This window comes from Vespa mandarinia, chromosome 1, assembly GCF_050613455.1.
Source record: "Vespa mandarinia isolate Hongniang chromosome 1, ASM5061345v1, whole genome shotgun sequence".
Classification (NCBI taxonomy): domain Eukaryota; kingdom Metazoa; phylum Arthropoda; class Insecta; order Hymenoptera; family Vespidae; genus Vespa; species Vespa mandarinia.
The window spans coordinates 11,116,826-11,134,742 of NC_140810.1; the positions used below are offsets into that span (position 1 = coordinate 11,116,826).

The following is a 17,917-nucleotide window of genomic DNA, read 5'->3' on the forward strand; positions in this document are numbered from 1 at the left end:
TATATTTAGAAACAAATTTTCATTAATACTTATATTCATTGGTAAATATAACAACGAATAAGATTAATTTTAAGTGAAGATCATTTACAAAGTTTTAAACTTGAAAACTCACCCAAAACGTAAAAATTAATTATATATTTAAACTGGATTAACATGATAATTCTTTCGAATATTATACTCTATAGGTAGATAAAACACAAAAGATATAATTTAATATTGTTAAAAGTAACTTTTTTTGATATTATCATTTAAAGAATGTAATTATTAGTGTAAGAACATAAACTGTATACCGGCTTTTTCTTTCGTGACCAGTAAAGCGGTTATTGCATGTGATGTATAATGGCGTTATTCGGCAAACGTGAAGATCTAAAATTAGTACCTTGGTTTTCACCGTAAGTAATTAATAAATTAAATAACTCATTAATATATATATATATACATACATATATATATATATATCATACCATGATTTTTAATAATTTAAAAGGACGGAATGGCATCAAGTATATAAACAAATCTACTCAAACAATAATGATGAACAGACTGAAGCATATGAAACGCTTTTAGCATGGAAGGCTAGGTAAGATATAAACAAAAATTGCTGTACATAAATGTTGTAAAATCATGAAACAACAGAGGATTTTTAGGATGCCAAAACTACCTATTGGAGTGGATTGTACTCTTTCTATTATACAAGTTTGTTTAAGAGATCGTGAATGGAGTCCTAAAATTGACAATGCTGAATTACCTATACACTATGAGAATGATTTGTGTTTAATGTATTCTACTGCCATAATGAGATTTTTAAATCATATTTCTAATATTGGACACACTAAACAAACATCTTTATTTCACATTGCTAAACAACTTAATATTCCAGAATGGATAGTAAATTTAAGACATGATGCTGCCCATGGACATGAATTACCGTCTATTGATGTTCTGAGGATAGCTGTTAATTTATTGCTGACATGGTTGCATGTATGTTTTTTAACCAGTATATCGTTTTTTTTATATTTAATTATAATCATTCATAATTATATAGATATAGAATTATATAGAAATGGAATAAAAATTAAAATTTTTTTTTAAGGAAGAATATTGGATAGCTGAGGCTAAAGCTTTGGAAAAATATTATGCTAAAAAGGCAGAAATAATAGAAATAAATGAATCAGAAGACACTGAAGGATTTACAGATTTAATTGAACTTTGGGTAGCTATTGGTTTATATATTCGTGCTGGTTATGACTTAGTGGATTCTATACCAGATGTACAATTACAGTAAGTATTAATTATAAATTATGATTCTCTATATATGATTTTATAAATTATATATTGTATTGTAGAGAAACTTTATATGATTTACGCATGTATGCAGTAAAATTAACACAGCAGGCTGAGGGCAGTGAGGAAGAATCTGAACATATACTAGAATTGAAGAATGTTAAAATAAAAAAAAAATATAGTTTATCAGCAGCACGTGCTATTCTCCTAGCTGAAATATCCAGATATCTTGGAAAAAACAATCAGATTGTTAATAAAGAAAATATAGTTCTGAATGCATTATTAGAAAATGAAGCATTTTTATTAACTGCAGATATTTTTACTATCTTTTCTGAAAACGATGACATTGAAACTAACCAAGAAGAGCAGTTACCCATAAGCATAATACAATTTTGGCAAGATGTTATTATTTTATTACAAGATGTAAATATGTTGGAAGCTTTAATCTTAAAGTTACTTACTTTAGTAAAAAATGAACAAGAACCAGAATATAAAAGACACATGGCAGCTTTATGGATAAATACTATTGCTTACGGTTTTATTAAATTAACTATTGCTCAACAAATGTTTTGCACTTTAGAACATAAATTACGAAAAATTAATAAAACAATATCTCAAAAAATATTAAGTCTCAAAGTTGAAGAGGAAATAAATAAGAACCATCTAAATTTGAAAAATGTACTTTTTTTAAACATATCAAATACACTTCCACGTTTTCTAACTGATATTCATTTTCTCATAGATATTATATTAAATGCAAATATATTCACTCGTAAATTTATATCACCTCTTCTACAACTCGTTATACCAAAACTTGATGTAGATCAAAAAGAACACTTATTAAAGTTAATACAAATTTATACGCAAAATGAATTTAATAGTAAATTTGATGGACTTAGTAATAAAATTAATGAAGAAATATTTACAATTGAAGATATTATTAAACTAAATTCTGAACATAATGATGAACTCAAAAGAAAAGAAGAACAATTAAGAAAGACAACATTAGCAGATCAAAATATTCGTAATAATCAATGGAAATTAACACATGGTAAGTTCAAAAATGTCAGTTATATATAATAATACAAATAATATAATTCTTTTTATATTATACATACACAAAATATTCTATTTTTATAGTACAATATTGTTGGACAGAATGTCCAATTGGTGTATTACCTTGGCAAATTGACTCTTTACAATATTTACAACCTATTAAGATAACAGCGACAAACTCCAATGTCCCTATTCCAATATTTGTATCTGATATCATACCTGGTATTGTTGATAAAACAAATTTGAGAATGCAAAGTCAAATTATTTGGGATAATGTATTGAGAAAAAAGAGAAGATTGAAGAGAAAACAACAAAAAGAAGCTGACATAATATATAAAGCGATAGAAATTGTTAAAAAACGAAAATAATTCATGTTATTTATTTTTGGATTGTTGTATTTAGGAACAGTCAATAAAAAATAAAGAAGAATGTAAAAATATAAACAAAAAAGAAATAAAAATATTTAGAGATATATTTTACAATATAAATTATATTATCAAGTACATAAATCACATTTATTGGAAATTATACCTATTCTTAGTATAAGATTACAATAACTATATATAACAATACAATTTGTATCTTATATATACACACAGTTTCTACACATCTTCATCTTCTGCATTTATCATTTATATTTATATTCATAATTTGGATTTGGGAATGTTAAATTTTATAAAATATTTATTTACAAAAGTATAATTTTATTTTATACAAAGTTACAAAATCCAGGCACCGTTTTATCACTGTATAATTCTAAAATACAATTATTTTATATATGCTAAAAATAGCAAGATATATACCAAACCATGATTGTATTATTAGTATATTTTGTAGTGTATTCAGATTCTTTCACAATTATGAAATACATTTTATACTCTTTGGTTAAACAATTGTTTTAATATTTTAATATACAAAAATAGAATACATGTTTGTTTTCAATTTTATTGAACTAATTAAAATGAATATATACGTTTATCAGTAGTATTAGTTCGTGCAAGTACTTCTTGCAATGATTTATAACTATTAAGACCAAAGGGTTCTAAAGGAAGACGTGATATTGATGCTATTCTGTAATAATTAAATTAAAACATATTAAGAATTATAATTTATAAGACTTAGAATTGATATTAGTAAAAAATATAATTTATACGACTTAGAATTGATATTAGTAAAAAAAATTACCTTCCACCAGATACCTTATACAGAAATTTCCAGTAAGAGGTTCTTAAATTTTGTGGTTCAAAAATACCTGCATGAAAAAGTACTGCTGTAGAGAAGCTATATAGAAAAATAACAAACCATTTAACATCAGGAAGTATTCCTTTTTCTACTCCATCGATACAGATTAACTATAATCAAAATAAAATAATTGTTATTTTAGTATCATAAATATAATTTGTAAATAATTATTTTTTAATATAACATTACATGTAGTACTTTCCACATAAAGTATAAAGCTAAAGTATTATTTGGAAACGCAATAAATGCAATACTGGCAACCAAACCAGCAGGTATAGCAAACTTTGGAGAATCTTTATTATATATTCTTCGTAGTAAACATGATGTGAACTGAAACATTAATAACATAAAAATAAAGCATTTTAAAAAAGTTATATAAAAGGATATACTTTGTAAAGTGTAGTAAATCCTCCTAGAAATACAGCAAACTTGAAATATTTTCTTTTAAATAATATTTTTTTTATATTCTTTGATTTTGTAAAAATTTGTCTATAATGAAAGATCAATTGTATGACTACTTGTATACCATATCCATAACTGAATAATTGTGCTCCGCTCTATAAACAAAAAATGATTTACACATATCTGTTGATAAATAAACTTTTTAAAACATACATATTCAATGAATTTTTACCATTAATATATAATGAGCACAGCTGTAAGGGTGTGGACAAGACAAATGTTTACTTTTATTTTTTAAATTATTTATGATCTGTTTGTAAACTTCAAAAGACTTCCAAATAATATCAAAGGTATGACGTTTGGATCTTCTTTCTAAAAGGTTAAAGGTTCTTAATTCTGAAGGTTGAGTGGAAGAAGTAGTTTGAAAATTTTCAATTCTTTTGCCAAAATATTCAGTCTGTTCATATGGACCAATGATAAACCTACAGTAGATTATGTACATATATAAATACTATATTAACAAACTGCTAAAAACAATATAGTGTATATTACCTAATAAGTTTGTATATAGAATCTTGCTTGACAGGTTTAGATCGATAAAAGTAAAGTAACATACTTATGCTTAAAGCAAAAATATAAACTTGTCCATATGGAATGCTTCGATAATATCCTCTCCAAATGCCCATATTAAATAAGGTTTCTGTTGCCTAACAAAAATGTCTTGATATTTTTAATATACTCCAATTATATATAATCTATTGGAAATATATGCTGTCATGTACTTACAACATTTGACACATAGAGACATAATAAAGTACGCCTAGAAGGTTTTTCTATTAAAATAGCAGCTATATTAGATAGAAATGAAGGTAAAAAAGATACTGTAATAATATTCATACATCCTAACACCTTCCTGAAATACATTTTAAGATAAAAGAACTGTTTTTACTTAAAGTATATTAAATAAAATGTAAATGTTTATTTGTAATTTATATTACCTTAGACCACAAATATTTAGGGAATAATTAAATGCAGTCCAAGAAAGAAATGCTGAAGATTGAAGAATTCCTAATATTGTTTGTATAATGATATCTTTTGTTGGTTTCTTTCGTTTCATCAATAAAGTAATCTATCATAAATTACATATCAATTAAATTCTTACACATTTTTATTTGTTTGTTTTTATACAAATTCAAATTACGCGCAATAAAATCGATATTTACGAGTCTCTTCAGAATCACAATCTCGAAATGTTATATTCTTATATTTAAATGCGAATCTTAAATATCTTAAGTAATTTAACAATCATGACCGAAAAATAGTGTAAATACATTAGGATAAAAAATATGAATATCAAATGATAACAGATAAAAAAGAATGGTAATAGAAGACATTTATTTTTTTTTTTATGCCTATCATATATAATGACATTGAATATCGCAGAGAACGAAGTACATATCGATATAGACAAAAAGAATGAAAATGAAAAAGAATAGATACATACGATATATACTATCGAATAAATTTTCAGAGATTCTTGCAAACAGTCTAGGCCAAGACCCATCGATGCAGAAATACACGAATTTGTCCACCAATGTGTGCATTCTTTACAACTTGTTTTAATAAATTTACTGAAATTGGCAGGCATTTTTAGTTTTCTTTTTTTGTCCTCTTCTACTTTTTTTTTCTCATTTATCTATTTCAATCATTCAATTGTAATTTGTTGTAATATACAGTCGATTCTTCTATTTGGTACTTCTCTATTTAACACTTTGCTTACGTGGAATAAAGAATTTTGTTAAAGTCATGTTATGATTATATATAAAACGAAGGATTTATAAATTTAACATAGAAAATTATATATAGGTCTTTCCAAATTTTTTTTTTTTTTTTTTTTTTGTATATATTATGAAAAGCAATAGTAAATTAAAAATATTTCGATGGAATCATATTACTTGTTATTACTTTTGCAAAATGTAAAATTTCGACACAAAACGGTTTTCTATTGATAGGTGTAATTTGGTTCGAGAACTAACTTAAATAATTCTTGAAACGCGCGGTTAACGAAAACATAACATACTTTCTGCACTCTTTACAAACTTCTGAGTGCTTGTGAACCGAAGAACGCAATTATATTAACTATCGGTTCAATACGGATTGAAGTTGGTATCCGTGTCCAACAAATGAGTGTTTTCTTAAGGTACGTTCACATTTGTCAAAGATTGAGAAGATTGATTAGAACCGATGTCTGCTGAGCGTAATTGAACAATTATCGAAATTGTGTAAATGCAATATTTGAGTTATAATGTATTATGAATTTTTTGAATATAATCATTTAAACTTAATAAGATAAATAAATAAAATTTACTCGTTTATAGGCTATTGGAATCTTTTCGGGAAAACGATAATAACCTAATAATCATGTATCTATTAACGGTTTTCTACTATTTGTGAGATTTTTGATCAATAATTTATTTTTCTTTTAAAATTAGACGAATGTATTATGTAATTTAATTATTAATTTTGCTTAGATTTTATATTCGTTAATTCAGGCATACGTGTTTATTACATTATTTAATCCAATTGTTTTTTTATACGTTTACATATGTGTAATAAATGTCACTTTGTTCTTTCTCCAAATTTATATCATTTATTTTTATTCTAACATTTGAAATCAAAAGAAATAAAACAGAAAGGAATATACATATTCAATTCAATATTATTTATTTTATTTTTTTGTTTTTTTACTTGTTTATTTATATGTTCGATGATTTATTTATTAGCAAAAATATATTTTTTTATTTATTGAATTATGAAATTGTTATTCAATGCATTAACATAGAAACTAGTAGTAAAAAATGACTAATGAAAAATGCTATAAATATGATTATCTTAATTAACTATTATTAACATTGTTAGCTTTAAAAATGATCAGATTATTTAAGTACAATGTACAGATATATGACAAAAGCAACAGATAGAAATATTTAATGCATGATAATTAATTGATTTGGTTATATAAAATATTACAAAATACTTTTATTTAATATAAATAAATTGTTTATTTCTCAAAATTGTTATGTTCATTAAAAATCAAAATTAAGATCTTTGCACTTTATATGAGATGCAATTATACATTTTTGGAATGAGAAAAGTAAACAAAATATGTTTTTATCATAAAGAAAAAGAGTTGAATGACAGATGACATTGATTACAGTTTTAATTCACGTTATGTCCATGTTTTAAATAAACCCTAAATCTATGTCCAGTATTGTTTTACTGCTAATGAAAGCTGTTATATTCAGAATATTAATGCAATATGACTAAACATTTTCGAAGTCCGATATATGATATTTTTATATAAACTCTTACATAATTGCACAGTCCGTTAAATGTCAAGTCATCGAAACATTCGATGAAATATCGAAGGAAAGATATATTTTTTCTTCAAAACTTTCATTTGAAATATTTTTTTATAAAAACAATTAGATATGAAATCAAATATGTTTATAAAACCAATATGATTGAAGATATTTGGCTATATAGTTTAAAATGAGACATCCTATATATTATTTTGGCACTACTAGCAGTTATAAAATATGGAGCTCTATTCATGAAATGTGTATGTGTACTAAGGTATATATATGTAAAAGATAAATTGCAAATAAAAAATTTTTGAATATATTAGTCTTCATAATAAGAAGTGTAATGTGTGTAATATATTAGTCTTCATAATAAGAAGTGTAATGTGTGTTTTTGTCGTGTATGATATAAGAAATGGTTGTTTCTATGCATTTCAAGATTTTACATTCCGATAATAACATTTGAAAAAAGCTAAAATAAGCAAAAATAAATACATAATGTCGCAGGAAGATATCTTAAATGCACCGATTATTTTTTATTTTCAATAGTTTTTCTATATATATATATATTTTTCATATTTTATATCATTCTATTATATATATATACAGAAAATTTTTTTATCAGTATTTTTACAAAGTACGTATATTATCTGTCATTACCAAATGTAAATTAATGTAACAGAAAATTGATACGTTCTTAATTGCGAATACAATATATTTATATTCAAAGGCCAACGCATTAAAATATATTCAAGGCCAATGCATTAAAATATATTTGTATTGCAAACATGTATAGAATAGAACTTAATATTATGTAATATATTAATCTATTCGTATATCTTGGTCTTAAAATCATTTCTATTTTGTATTTCATACAATCTTTACTCTTTTTAAATATAAATGCAGAGTTTATACTTTCGATATAATGAAATATGTAACATTATTATTTCTGAAATTATTTGAGACATCTATGAATACATTGAAATCTTAAAGCTGTTCATCAACTTTGGTTTTTTTTACACCATCAATGAGAACAAGCGTAATTCTCGACCGATTTTGACGAACAAGGTCTCATTTTAAAGACGAAGGTTTAATCTACGGCGCTTTTTCGGAAGATTTTTGAAAAAGTTTTATTTTTTTTGAAAATAATCGTATTAAAAAATGGTATTTTTCAAGAATGGCCTATGCACAAATAAAAAGCTTTTTAAAAAGTCCACTGTTCATCAAAAGTTCATCAAAATTGGTCGAAATTTATTTCTGTTCTCCTTGATGACACAAGTTTTCGACATTTTTCGCGAAGAAAACGTTTAGTTCTGTGGCTCCCTTCGAAATTTGCGGTAAAAGAGATGAAGCTCATACCCCACTACTGATTTTCATATCACACTTGAATGGTGTATGTTTATGTCCGCGAACTAACGATTGTTTGCTTGGTTAGTGCGTAAATATCTAATAATCATATTTTTTAAACATTACAAACGCAAAGAAATGGCTTTCATGAAGCTCGCATGGAAAAGCTATGGTAACAAACTCGATCATTTTAATGAGTTTTGGCCGGATGATTCTGTGGCAAAAATAAGTAAATACGTGTCCAATCGTTTATGCCAAGGGATCTGGATTTCTAAAATATAATTAAATTTTTGAAAAATTTGTAGTTCCTTTCAGATTTTATAGACTAAAAAGATAAAGATTTTATAAGTAATGTGTAGCATATTGGGAAGCATCTAGATTCATAATACAGGAAATCATAAGTTCTTGAGGCTAAACGATTCCGATGTTTTTTTTTTATTGTATCAATGTAAATGAAACTAATGAATTAATTTACTCTTTTTTCCTTATTTAAGATAATTTAGGTGTTATTATCCAATCTATTAAATTAATTTTTCCTACTGATGGATGATGTGAAGTTCGTGGTGATCTGTGCTACATACGATACAACAGTAATATAATTTTATTCTCTGACAAATGCATATAACGTATATATACATTTGTCGATTATTTGTCCAAAATTAATAACTAGTAAACATATATATTATATATTATATATTATTTTTAATAAAGATCAAACATGAATTCTTTTCCAAATCATCTATGAGATTTCTCTTTTAGCGCTACTTTGTTGTGGTTTCCTTTGAAGGAGTTTATATTATTACTATATTATTACTATTACTATAATAATAATATGTAATGTAATAATATAGTAATAAAATCAATAATAATAGAAAGAAACAGCAGAATTTACTTATATTATATGCATCGTGACACATATGATGACGATTATTTATTATAACAAAAAAAAAAGAAAAATGTATCATTTTTCATTGTGGTTTGACACGCGAATTTTCGACAAATTGTATTCTTGATAATTTCGACACATGACCGCTTATCTAATACAAATGACATATGAAAAAAAATACAAAATGTTTCTTTTGTTTTTGTCCACTATTGTTTCTTTTTGTCTTACTATCTTATTATCGTAATGCATTTGTTTTCACATTGTTTTTTACTCTTGATTAATTGTTTTTACTATTAAAAATAATATAAAATATTAGGTGAACCGGAAAGTAATGTTGTTTCTGCGCATGTCGATATTTGATTGCGATTAAAAATAAAAACTTGTTAAAAATTTATTCGTTTGAATTTAATTTAAGAAAGTGACATTACTTTTCGGTTCCCCTAATATATTAAATAATATCTAGATGTATATAAATAATATTTAGGTACATTTTTATTATTATTATTATATTACATTATATTATATTATTATTATTAGTAGTAGTAATAGTAATAGTCGAAATCGTATAGAATGGACTAATAATCTACAGGAGCAACTACGTAAGAAAAAAAGCGCTAGAATTTCTACTTCATAAGTAGTGTAGGAAATGAATTCATGTTTTAATTTGTATTAAAATAATATAATATATAAATATTCATTAATTATTTTTAAGAAAATATTGGACAAATTCTTATTTTTGCCGCAGATTTATATACTAATTCTTATATATTTCATTTCATATAAAAATTATTCATATTCAATTATATAATATATTTACTTTCTATGCATTTATGGTAAACAAATGCGTACCGACATCGTATCCAGCATGGATTACTGCAATTCACACTATCATCAAAGAAAGATATGCATATGAAAGATTGAAAAGTGTAAGTCATGATCTACTAACTTATTTACTCTACTCACACGAAACCAATTATTATATCGCACGAGAGAGGAATAACTAAACAAGTTTATACATTGATATAATAGAAGCATGGTGGGGACAGCGTTTCCCACTTGTATTCGTAGTTTATATTTTGTCCATACTTGTCGCTGAAGTCATACATGCTTTGAACAAAAAGTAGTGAAAAGCCTTAACGTATCATATAAAAATCTAAATTTGTGTATGCGTTTGTTATGTATATGTCACTTATCGTTTAGATTGTTTTATAGTTGAACTTAAAATTTATACCAATTAAATTAAACCGATTAAAAAATTTATACAGAATTGTATATTTTTAGTGAAGTTAAATTAAAATAAATCAAAATTGCGCGGATCCCTCTCATAGAAAATTAAAACAGAAACTTAATTTATGGGTTGATACTTGTACAGTAATTTTGTTGATAAAAGAAAACTATAAAATTAAAACTATAATTACCTTTTTAGTATCGATTTTGTTACCCCTACTGTCCTCTTACACTTCTGTGCTGCTATCTAGTGGAAAAATGCAAAAATATTTCTGTAGATTATAGAATTATCGACAAGAGAGTAAATTTTGTACCTAGGACTGTGATAGTGTTATCTATCGACAATAAAAACAAGCTTTTAGCATAGATAAACAATAAAAAGGGTACAGTAAAATATTGTTATATCGGTAATGTATTAGAGTTCATTAATTTTAATCAGTTACAATTTTCCAATCGAATTGTTAAATGTTGATTACAAAAAGGTAATATTTTTTACAAAGAAATTTAAATCTTTTCGACAAATCATATATTTATATAAAATTTGTAAAAGTACCTAAAATTATATATAATTATATAATTATATCCAATATTCTTATGTATTTATACTTCTGTGAAATCAAATCTTGACTTCACTCGGATAATGCACACTTTCGTGCTGTAATGGTTGCATCACTTTTGAACTGTGTATAAAGTTTACCGTAAAGATGAAAAGATGTAATTTAAGGCTCGTAAATGTTTCCTTTTTTTTTTGTAAAATATATTTCTGACTTCGCGAATCTGTTATGATATGATCGATAAATATTTGTTTAAAACAAAATTAAATGTATATGTATTTACAGATGTTTCAATGAATGATATACGAGAAACTCAGTTATTAAATTTTCTCTTCCAGGTAATTATATCCTATTATAATTAAAAAGAAATTAATCGAACTAATTATTATATTAATTAAATATGAGACATTATAATTAAATTAATTGCTATATTAATGGAAGATGAGACATTAATTAAATAAATTATCACATTAATTAAATATAAGACATTTTAATTATATTAATTACCATTTTACTTAAAGACGAGAAATTAATTATTTATTCCATTTATTAAATTAATTATTTTGTTAATTAAATACAAGAAATATTAATTTAACAATAGGACCTCTTATATAACAAAATCTAATATAAAGAAACTTTCGAAATAAGAATTATGGGTATAGTATTAACTTTTTCCAAATTATTTCCATAAATTTCCTTTTGATATCCTCGGAAGAACAAATTTAGCTTTGAAATGCTTTAAAAACAGCTATCTGCATGACAATTTTCTTGAAATTGTTGAAAATTTCAAATTGTTCTATTTCCTATAAGGAATTTTTTTTGTAGGGGCAATAAAACATCTAGAGAAATATAAAAATTTAATTACTAATTTAGGTGGTGGCCGAATCCTTAAAGATATATCTTTATGCTCTTAGAATATTATTTATGTGAATATAATATCTTTCTTACAGAAACATGACGTACGTGGAACATTTATAATAATATTATCGTAACTCAAAATTACGATATAGAACAGGATGAAGAACTGATTATAAACCATTCAACGTAATTAATCATACTTAATTATGATTTTTATTCTCAAGAGATTAATAAATGCATTACACATCTTTAAAAAAGGAAGAGACATTATTACATATATTTGACTTCCGATCGGTAGTAGTACTAATCATAGGTAACTTTCTATGTCAAATAATTACCGATCAACAGTCACCTTTAAGCTTTAAGCGATGCAACCAGAGTATATAAATAAGCGTTCAAATAAAACACACGCAGAATCAAAAGTAACATCAGCCTGATCATTTGATTAATTTGTATTCTGATCGGTAGTCGTTAATAGTACATTAATTTCAATTAAAGATTATGTAAATCGTATTGCAGTCAATACATTATTTATAACAAATTTGTTATTATATATCATCAGTATACGTAATTGGTAAGTAATATGAGTATTTATATATATCATTATAAATAAATCCCTTTTATACAATGAACATATTTTTATATAATACTTCTAATTAATGAATGTAAGTATTATATATATATATATATATATATATATATATATATATATATTATATTTCTATTATATATTATATATATATTATATTTATATACATATTATATATTATATATATTATATTTCTATCTATCGACCGTTTAATAGTCGATGATATCTAACAGTATACTTTGTTATTTTAGATTGCTTGAGTTTCGAACAAAGTGACATTACGAAAGAATTTCCTGATAAATCAGTACAAACAACGATCTAATTCTGCTCTATACTTCTTGATATAAGTCTGATAAAGATCTCTTCCAATAAATTTTATAAAAATTCTTTGTCTATCGCCGAAATGAGATCGACCATTATATTGCGAACGATGAAGTTTGTTAAAGCAACACGCCGAGTTCAACGGCGATTAAACGTTAGAAATGGTAAGATTATTAGATAAGGAAACAATTACTTACAACTCGAGCAAAATATAAATATCGCGATAACGTGAAACGATAATGTAAACGCTTCTTTTCTAGTGACCGGCCAAATATCGTATGTGCTGTTTTTAATAAACTTTTGTCACAATGTGATTGATTATAATCTAAGAATTTAATCGATCATTCGATATTTACTTTACATCTTGAATAAACAAAATATCATTCTTTATCGTAACAGAATTAATCGTAAGATGTAAACAAGTATATAAAGAGAATAAGTCGAAAAGTTTCCCACTATCAAGACAAGGCTATTCTCTGTTTTTATTCAAGATTATCTCATGTTAGATATTAACATTATTCTTTGATCTGAAGATTATATGATTGTATTAACTGACTTTGCGATATGTACAGGGTGTCTTAGAACAAGTGGGAAATATTTTATGGGTATTTCAGCACATTTAAACAAAAAAAGAAAATTTCATATAAAGGTATATCCTGTTTGATTTGTTGATTTTGATTGTTTTCGAGTTACAGCAGATTTGATTTTAATCGTAATAATCAATGATTCTTTTATAATTCTATGGCTCTCTTACTTCCTCCGTATGTTTAGATGTTGCTCGGATTTGTTTGAAATTTTCTTCAATTCTTTCACAAAGAGTTTTAATATTGTCAATGAGCATTTTGTATACAGATCTATATAACAAAAGAATTATTGTAATATTAAATTTGCAATAACTCGGAAACAAAGTTAGATAGTATATATATATTTATATGAATTCATTTTGAATTGTTTTGATTTTTTTAAGGGCTGAAACTATTCTTCAAATATTTCCCAGTTATTCTGGGCACCCTATACATATATATATATATATGTTTATATATACAATATTGAGAAGGTATTAAGTAAGGAATTAAGTATTATCGTAGGTTATTACTCAAAGTCCTCTTATCGCTCATTATTGCTCTACTATTTATTCAACTCGATATAATCAACTAGATGCATATGGTTTAAAAATATGTAACTACATCTAATCTCAATGGCTTACAATTAGATATGTATGTATATTATTGTGAAATATCTGTCAAATGAAGCTTGATTTACGTTTTCAAGGATATGGCCACCTCATCTATGACGTACTTTGTCCGATCGGTATACGTTTAGAATGTATTTAAATCACAATGTTCAACCACGAATTATAGTACGTTTTATTACGATACTAAAGTACGTGTCACTTTATATGAAACGTGCGGTGTTAAAGCTCACACACAAGCTCGTGCGTTATCTCTTTGACGATTATATAAACAAAAAAAATATATAGTGCATCTCGACGGTCGAGGGAGCGATGAGGATGAGAAGTCGAAGAAGACTCGGAAGAGGAGATTTACTTGTAAATAACGCAATCGTGCGGTGGTCGTCATTCTTTCATACTCTCCGTCGATTTAAAATCAAACTTTAGACAGTTTTATCTATGACTAAGATATATTTCAATTTTTAACAGTTCTTTAATTAAAGTGTAGGATAGGACCGTCAGTGCCGGAAATAATCAGTGACCAAACAGAGACTTCCAATTTTATTTATTTTCGATATTTTTGGTTTTATTCTCAGTAAGCGATCAACATTTTGCTGGGATTGAAGAAAAAAAGAAGAAGATCGATAAGATGTTTAAAATTGGTTTTTTTGGTGCAGGAAAAATGGCTCAAGCATTGGCCAAGGGTTTTATTAGAGCTGGTAAATATCATCTTCTCTTTAATTGGAATTCTTTTAATAATAATAATCGTATTAATAGGTTTAAGTAAAGGTGATATGATGCTTGCTAGTTGTCTTCCAAATGATGTAGGCAGCATCGAAAATTTCAAGGTATTTGATATTTTTCTTTTTTCTGTTTTTTTTTTTTTTTAATGTTTAATATAATAACATAGAAACGAAATACGTAAGAATTATGAACATTATGAACATTATGAATTATGAACAGTTATGTATGTTATTATTCACGAATCAATGTCCATTACAATCGCTTATCACAAACTTGTCCGCGATAAACACTTCAATTCATGCAAAATATTATGTTCATTTATTATTTATATAGTGTGTTTCATTTAAGATAAGTCTAATTATCTTCTCTATATGTAATAATACAAGAAATATTTCTTACGTAATTTAAATCTTTTCAAAAGACGAATCAAACGGAAGAAAATCATTTTTTATAAATGTCATTTTTTTATGGTTTTTTTTTCAAGATAATCCATGTTTTTTTTTTTACATATATATACATTTTTTGTTGTTGTATATTATAGGTAACATTATCGTAGGTTCATCTATGTTTAATAATATGATTTTGAAATGACCTTAGATTTCAAAATTGTAAATTTAGTGTGAAATTTATTTTCAGTGATATATCAGGTTTTATCTCACACCCCTTTATTTTTTTTGTGAGGAACATTGTGAGGAACATATAGATAATGACTTATAACGGCAGAAAATATGAAAGAATGAATACGTTAAAAGACGTGTTTATGTAAGTGACCTTGACAAAAATCACTAAAAAATGACATTTATCTTTTGAAATCATTTAAATTACATAAGAACTATTTTTCATATTATCACAGACAGAGGAGATATTTAGGTAATCTGTTTTAAGTAAAACATCCTGTATAAAGAGATACAGTTCTAATGCGCGCAATTAAGAACAGATTTATAATGCTTAAAATTCTCTAAATCATCAATATTTATTTACTTAGTCTTTTATTTAATCTAACTTTCTTATCTCTAAGCTAAAAATAATTTATTATTGTAGGATATAGGATCAAAAACTGTATTCAATAATTCAGCTATAATCGATCACGGCGAAATTTTAATTTTAGCCGTGAAACCGCAAGTAGTACCGATGATATTACCTGAATTAAAGAATTGTTCAAAATTATTACTTTCTATAGCTATGGGCATTCCAATTTCGAGATTAGAAAAGGTAAAGAGAAATCATTACTGATTAACGAAAGATTAATTGATACCATAGATATTAAATAAAAAAATTTGCACAAATAAAGGCTTTGCCAAAAGGAACTCCAGTGATACGAGTAATGCCTAATACACCTGCTCTCGTTGGTTGTGGTGCTACAGTATTTAGTCGTGGTACACATGCAGGAGATAAAGAGGCAGAAATTGTTAAGAAATTATTTTCCGCTGTCGGTTTTTGCGAGGAAGTATCCGAGAACATGATAGATCCAGTCACTGCTCTAGCTGGATCTGGTCCAGCATATGTAAGTCACAATATCAGAATTGTAATGAGACTCGTAATAAACAGATAGGCGCATTATGTGTTAACGTATGCGATAGGTATTCATGATGATTGAAGCTCTGGCAGATGGTGCTGTAAAAATGGGGTTAATGAGAGATCTAGCATATAAACTAGCGGCTCAGACTGTCCTTGGTGCTGGTACTATGGTTCGTGAAACAAACATTCATCCGGGTCAGCTCAAAGATGACGTAGCCTCACCTGCAGGTTTGAAAATTTGATTGAATTAAAATAATCGATATCATATTTCGATCAAAATATTCATAATAAATTAATAATCGTTTAAAATCTATAATACCAAATTGTTTTATATCGTTTTTGTAGGATCCACAATAACAGCAATTCATCAGTTAGAGAAACATGGATTAAGGGCTGCGCTTATTGGTGCCATAGAAGCGGCGACGCATCGATGTAAAGAAATTAATTTAATTTTGGAGAAAGCAAAGTAGTAATTGAGTTAAATTACTAAGCAATATTAGAAAATTGAGAACCAAGAAATGTATACAATCGAGATGTATAGATAAATCTTGTAACTCAATTTAAGGATTTATCAAAGTTTTAACATTCGTAGTTATGAAGTCCTTTTACTTTGTGAACTCTTTCAATTAAAAATTTTTTACAATTGGCATTTTTCAACACTTTTGAACACTTTTTACAATTGAACGACTTTTATTATTTCTATTAAAAATTGGTTGTTAAATTCTCTTCTAATTTTCCTTTGTATGCACTTGGATTACTTATATATAGTTCATATTAATGTAAAACGACTTTTTCCTATAAATAATTGTGCGTAGGCGACTAAATACTACATTTATGAAAAAAAACCCATTTTAGTGAATTTTTCCTAAATAAAATTTATTTTAACAATTATTTTGACTATCAACTCGCACAAATATAAAATTACCAAATATTCATATATGAATATCATTTTCATGATTACGTCTGTTATAATGTGTCAGATTATACTTTATTTAATTGCATTCATTGACATTCTCTTATACAAGTTAATATAATTATAATAACGTAATATAAATAGAAGTATATACAATTTTATACAATTGTTATGAGAACTATACAGAAAAAATAGACTGCGATCTTTTATAATAAAAGAAGTTTTATTGAGATTATAATATTAAATAAACGAATCTCCTTGGAAGAATAATATATTACTTTCATGGTATCACATCCAAAGCATCCATTTTTTTTAAAACAGTATATTATTATAATTTCATTAATGTATGTTTATAGATATTTTATTATACATAATAAATATACAACTATTATATTTGATAACAAGTGGATTTTAGTTACTTAGACATTTTATGTAACAAATAT

At 25.6% G+C, this 17,917-nt stretch overlaps 3 protein-coding genes across 10 annotated transcripts; 2 read left to right on the top strand and 1 right to left on the bottom strand.

Moving 5' to 3' along the window:
• The first annotated feature begins 70 nt into the window (after positions 1-70).
• On the top strand, positions 71-2,972 carry LOC118445674 (uncharacterized). Its single transcript, XM_085661833.1, has 7 exons — positions 71-185; positions 313-392; positions 488-580; positions 648-981; positions 1,094-1,281; positions 1,347-2,335; positions 2,425-2,972. The coding sequence occupies exons 2-7, from the start codon at positions 340-342 to the stop codon at positions 2,706-2,708; spliced, it is 1,941 nt and encodes a 646-aa protein (XP_085517959.1). The 5' UTR covers positions 71-185; positions 313-339; the 3' UTR covers positions 2,709-2,972.
• Positions 2,973-3,109: 137 nt separating this feature from the next.
• LOC118445675 (transmembrane protein 135) lies at positions 3,110-6,261 on the bottom strand. Of its 5 annotated transcripts, none has more exons than XM_035875365.2 (10): positions 5,765-6,261; positions 5,489-5,680; positions 4,983-5,113; positions 4,771-4,897; positions 4,537-4,691; positions 4,217-4,466; positions 3,972-4,139; positions 3,772-3,912; positions 3,526-3,692; positions 3,110-3,411 (listed from the first exon to the last, which is right to left on the bottom strand). In XM_035875365.2, exons 2-10 carry the CDS (start codon positions 5,630-5,632, stop codon positions 3,297-3,299), a joined length of 1,398 nt encoding a protein of 465 aa, XP_035731258.2. In that variant the 5' UTR covers positions 5,633-5,680; positions 5,765-6,261; the 3' UTR covers positions 3,110-3,296. The 5 variants fall into 5 exon arrangements, with proteins under 5 accessions (XP_035731258.2, XP_085517965.1, XP_085517974.1 ...); XM_085661839.1 differs by having other exon boundaries at positions 5,489-5,759; positions 5,950-6,257; XM_085661848.1 differs by having other exon boundaries at positions 5,489-5,759; positions 6,065-6,150.
• A 6,369-nt stretch (positions 6,262-12,630) lies between these two features.
• On the top strand, positions 12,631-17,452 carry LOC118445676 (pyrroline-5-carboxylate reductase 1, mitochondrial). Of its 4 annotated transcripts, none has more exons than XM_035875368.2 (8): positions 12,631-12,792; positions 13,059-13,292; positions 14,896-15,018; positions 15,077-15,147; positions 16,085-16,255; positions 16,335-16,547; positions 16,624-16,789; positions 16,907-17,452. In XM_035875368.2, the coding sequence occupies exons 2-8, from the start codon at positions 13,211-13,213 to the stop codon at positions 17,029-17,031; spliced, it is 951 nt and encodes a 316-aa protein (XP_035731261.2). In that variant the 5' UTR covers positions 12,631-12,792; positions 13,059-13,210; the 3' UTR covers positions 17,032-17,452. The 4 variants fall into 4 exon arrangements, with proteins under 4 accessions (XP_035731261.2, XP_035731263.2, XP_035731264.1 ...); XM_035875370.2 differs by having other exon boundaries at positions 12,632-12,792; positions 14,977-15,018; XM_035875371.2 differs by lacking the exons at positions 12,631-12,792; positions 13,059-13,292 and adding an exon at positions 14,467-14,677.
• The last annotated feature ends 465 nt before the right edge of the window (positions 17,453-17,917 follow it).

Excerpts from the sequence above, each read along its gene's own strand:
- LOC118445676 (XM_035875368.2), top strand. The coding sequence starts at position 13,211 with ATGAGATCGACCATTATATTGCGAACGATGAAGTTTGTTAAAGCAACA. Across the intron at positions 13,293-14,895 it reads GCGATTAAACGTTAGAAATG|TAAGCGATCAACATTTTGCT; the intron begins GTAAGATTATTA and ends TTTTATTCTCAG. Across the intron at positions 16,790-16,906 it reads TGACGTAGCCTCACCTGCAG|GATCCACAATAACAGCAATT; the intron begins GTTTGAAAATTT and ends TCGTTTTTGTAG.
- LOC118445675 (XM_035875365.2), bottom strand. The coding sequence starts at position 5,632 with ATGCCTGCCAATTTCAGTAAATTTATTAAAACAAGTTGTAAAGAATGC. Across the intron at positions 4,692-4,770 it reads GTCTCTATGTGTCAAATGTT|GCAACAGAAACCTTATTTAA; the intron begins GTAAGTACATGA and ends CATTTTTGTTAG. Across the intron at positions 3,412-3,525 it reads TATAAGGTATCTGGTGGAAG|AATAGCATCAATATCACGTC; the intron begins GTAATTTTTTTT and ends TAATTATTACAG.
- LOC118445674 (XM_085661833.1), top strand. The coding sequence starts at position 340 with ATGGCGTTATTCGGCAAACGTGAAGATCTAAAATTAGTACCTTGGTTT. Across the intron at positions 393-487 it reads TTAGTACCTTGGTTTTCACC|GACGGAATGGCATCAAGTAT; the intron begins GTAAGTAATTAA and ends ATAATTTAAAAG. Across the intron at positions 2,336-2,424 it reads TCAATGGAAATTAACACATG|TACAATATTGTTGGACAGAA; the intron begins GTAAGTTCAAAA and ends CTATTTTTATAG.